Source organism: Microtus ochrogaster, chromosome 19 (genome assembly GCF_000317375.1).
Source record: "Microtus ochrogaster isolate Prairie Vole_2 chromosome 19, MicOch1.0, whole genome shotgun sequence".
NCBI classification, from domain to species: Eukaryota; Metazoa; Chordata; class Mammalia; order Rodentia; family Cricetidae; genus Microtus; species Microtus ochrogaster.
Window position 1 is genome coordinate 31705245 of NC_022021.1, and position 2438 is coordinate 31707682.

Here is a 2438-nt window from a genome sequence, read left to right on the forward strand (position 1 = left end):
ATTCTGTTCTGTTTACTCCACCCACCTATGTTCTAAACTATGAGGCCAAGCAGTTTGTTTATTACTTAACCAATGAAATCAACAGATTGATATATGACACTCCCACTTCACAGAATAACAAATTCAAAGCCTCACTCAGCTACAATAGCAAGTTCCCAGCCACCATATAAATATGAGGTCCTGTAAAGTCCAAACCAAGTTAAAAGAATAGAAATGAACGGGACACAGTAGCTATGTCTATAATCTCAGCACCTGAAGGAGGCAGGATTGCAAACTAAGCCTATTCTATACAGTGAGTTCCAGACCATGTTTGATGTTAAAATAGTCTTAAATGTGCTACCATCTCTAACACCCCCTCCAGCCCAAAGGAAAAAAAAAAAAAAAAAAAATCCATTTTTAATAGGTCTTTTAATAGTAAAACTCACACGGCCCTGTAAGATCTGCCTTTTATTCCCTTCACCAATAGCTGGTACTCAGCTAGACTTTCCAGGCTTCCACTACAAAGGCTCTATAATACACAATCCAAGCCTGTCCCACTTCAAGATAGTAACTCAATTTCCTCTCTGAAGACGCTTCCTTAGTCCATACACTTTGCATAGCTGACTTAACATCCACATCTTAAGATTTAGATGACACTTCTTTTTAATGAGATTTTCACACTCACTCTCTCAAACAATCTGACCACTACTTCTCAGGATTTATTGTAATGTTCACTATGCATGTGTGTGTAATTATGGTCCCCTTAAACTCCATGAAGTTACAGACCACATTCCATGCTGCTTACCAGAACCTGGAAAAGCCTGAATGAAATACAGAACACAGTAAGCATACAATTTATTATCCACTCAAAGCAGTAATAGTCTCTTTTTAATTCCTCATCACATACCTGCACCTATGTTTTCGATCAAATTAATATACTTTGCCTCTAATTACACAGAAGACAGGAAATTTAAACCTGTAACTCAGTAATTCTACATTTTGTCTTTTTCTTGCTTCCACTAACTTCCAGTTTTCTTTCATCATTTGATCTCATCTTGCATTCTCATTCTTCTCTCATCAACCATCTGAAAACTACTCAGACACTGTCACCCACCTCCTCTCTTTGGTTTACACTTTCTTTGGTGGTGGCTATTTTGTCAAGCATGTGCAGACTCCAACAAGAGTAACTCCCAGTTAGGCCTTCCAGGTGCTCCAGAAGACCTCAAGTGAACACATTCACTGTCAGTTCTACCTCTTCACTCATGGGTCTGTCCTCTGGAAATTACCTTAGCAATCTCACAGTATCATTTCCTCACAAAGTCTCATCTCACAAATAATTCTTAAACAGTGAAGCAAATGCTGAGTTGCTAAAAACACCTAGTAAACTTAAGATGTCACACAAGGTCTTTCTGTGGTTTCAAATCTCTCTTCATTCAACTCATTTTCCTTTTCTTTTTCCAGCTGACACTCCTACTCAAGGCCTAAACATGCTACTCAAGCACTTTACATGTAAGTTGTTCCCCAGGCTTCTGTTTCTTATGAAGTATAAGTTAGGCCATTTCTCTCAAATACTATCAAACTTATACTTTTGAGACAAATACTCAGAGCTACTCAAATCTGCTTCCCAAATGTGCACTTCTAAATCTTCTTTTGGATTTCTATAATATTTAGGTTTGCACTATTTAAATATAGCAAAACTAAAGACTTCTAGACTTTACCAATAGCCCAGAACTGAACAATTTGCCTTCATTTCCTACTTGCTTGTTAATAATCATTAGTTTGGGACTGGAGAGATGGCTCAGTGGTTAAGAGCACTGGCTACTTCTTCCAGAAGTTTGGAGTTCAACTCCCAGCAACCACATGGTGGCTCACGACCATCTATGTGGGATCTGATGCCCTCTTCTGGCAAAAAGTCAACAGAGCACTCAAATACATAAAATAAATAAATAAAACTTTTTAAAAATAAAAATAATCATTATTAGTCAAGAGGATTACAACACAGAGACTACAATGTTCTTCAGCTCACGCAAAGCTGTTTCCTCTAAATACAATCCCACTTTACCTGAAACATGTTATCATCTCTGCTGCTGCTACTCTGCTTGGAAGATGCCAACGCTCTAGAAGTCTCACCAGGCTTTTGCTTCTTCACAGGCTTTTCTGAAACCACTTGCTTTTTCCTCTTTAACTTGAAAGAAAAGGTAAGAACACACACATGTCAAGTTCAAAAGACTTCATTACTTTTAAAGAGTTAAAAAAAACCAAAAAATTTCTTGATTCATTAAAAGAAATACATACATGAAAAAAATACATGACTCTAGTCTGCAATTACAACTAATAATTGTGTCTCTAAACTCTTCTCAGAATCTCCAAAGATACGTCAGATATTAGAACATTGATTTTGTGGACCAGAATCTATACAATACTTCTTGGAAAGTAGCCTACAATTTTTGAATACCACA

The 2438-nt window shown here is 37.0% G+C and overlaps 1 protein-coding gene across 1 annotated transcript in view; it reads right to left on the reverse strand.

The window, feature by feature from the left end:
* Positions 1-2438, reverse strand: part of Sub1 (SUB1 homolog, transcriptional regulator) — a 12227-nt gene that overhangs the window by 4699 nt on the left and 5090 nt on the right. The window contains exon 3 of the mRNA XM_005356638.2: positions 2042-2164. Coding sequence (XP_005356695.1) covers positions 2042-2164 — 123 coding nt within the window. The remainder of the gene's footprint in view (positions 1-2041; positions 2165-2438) is intronic.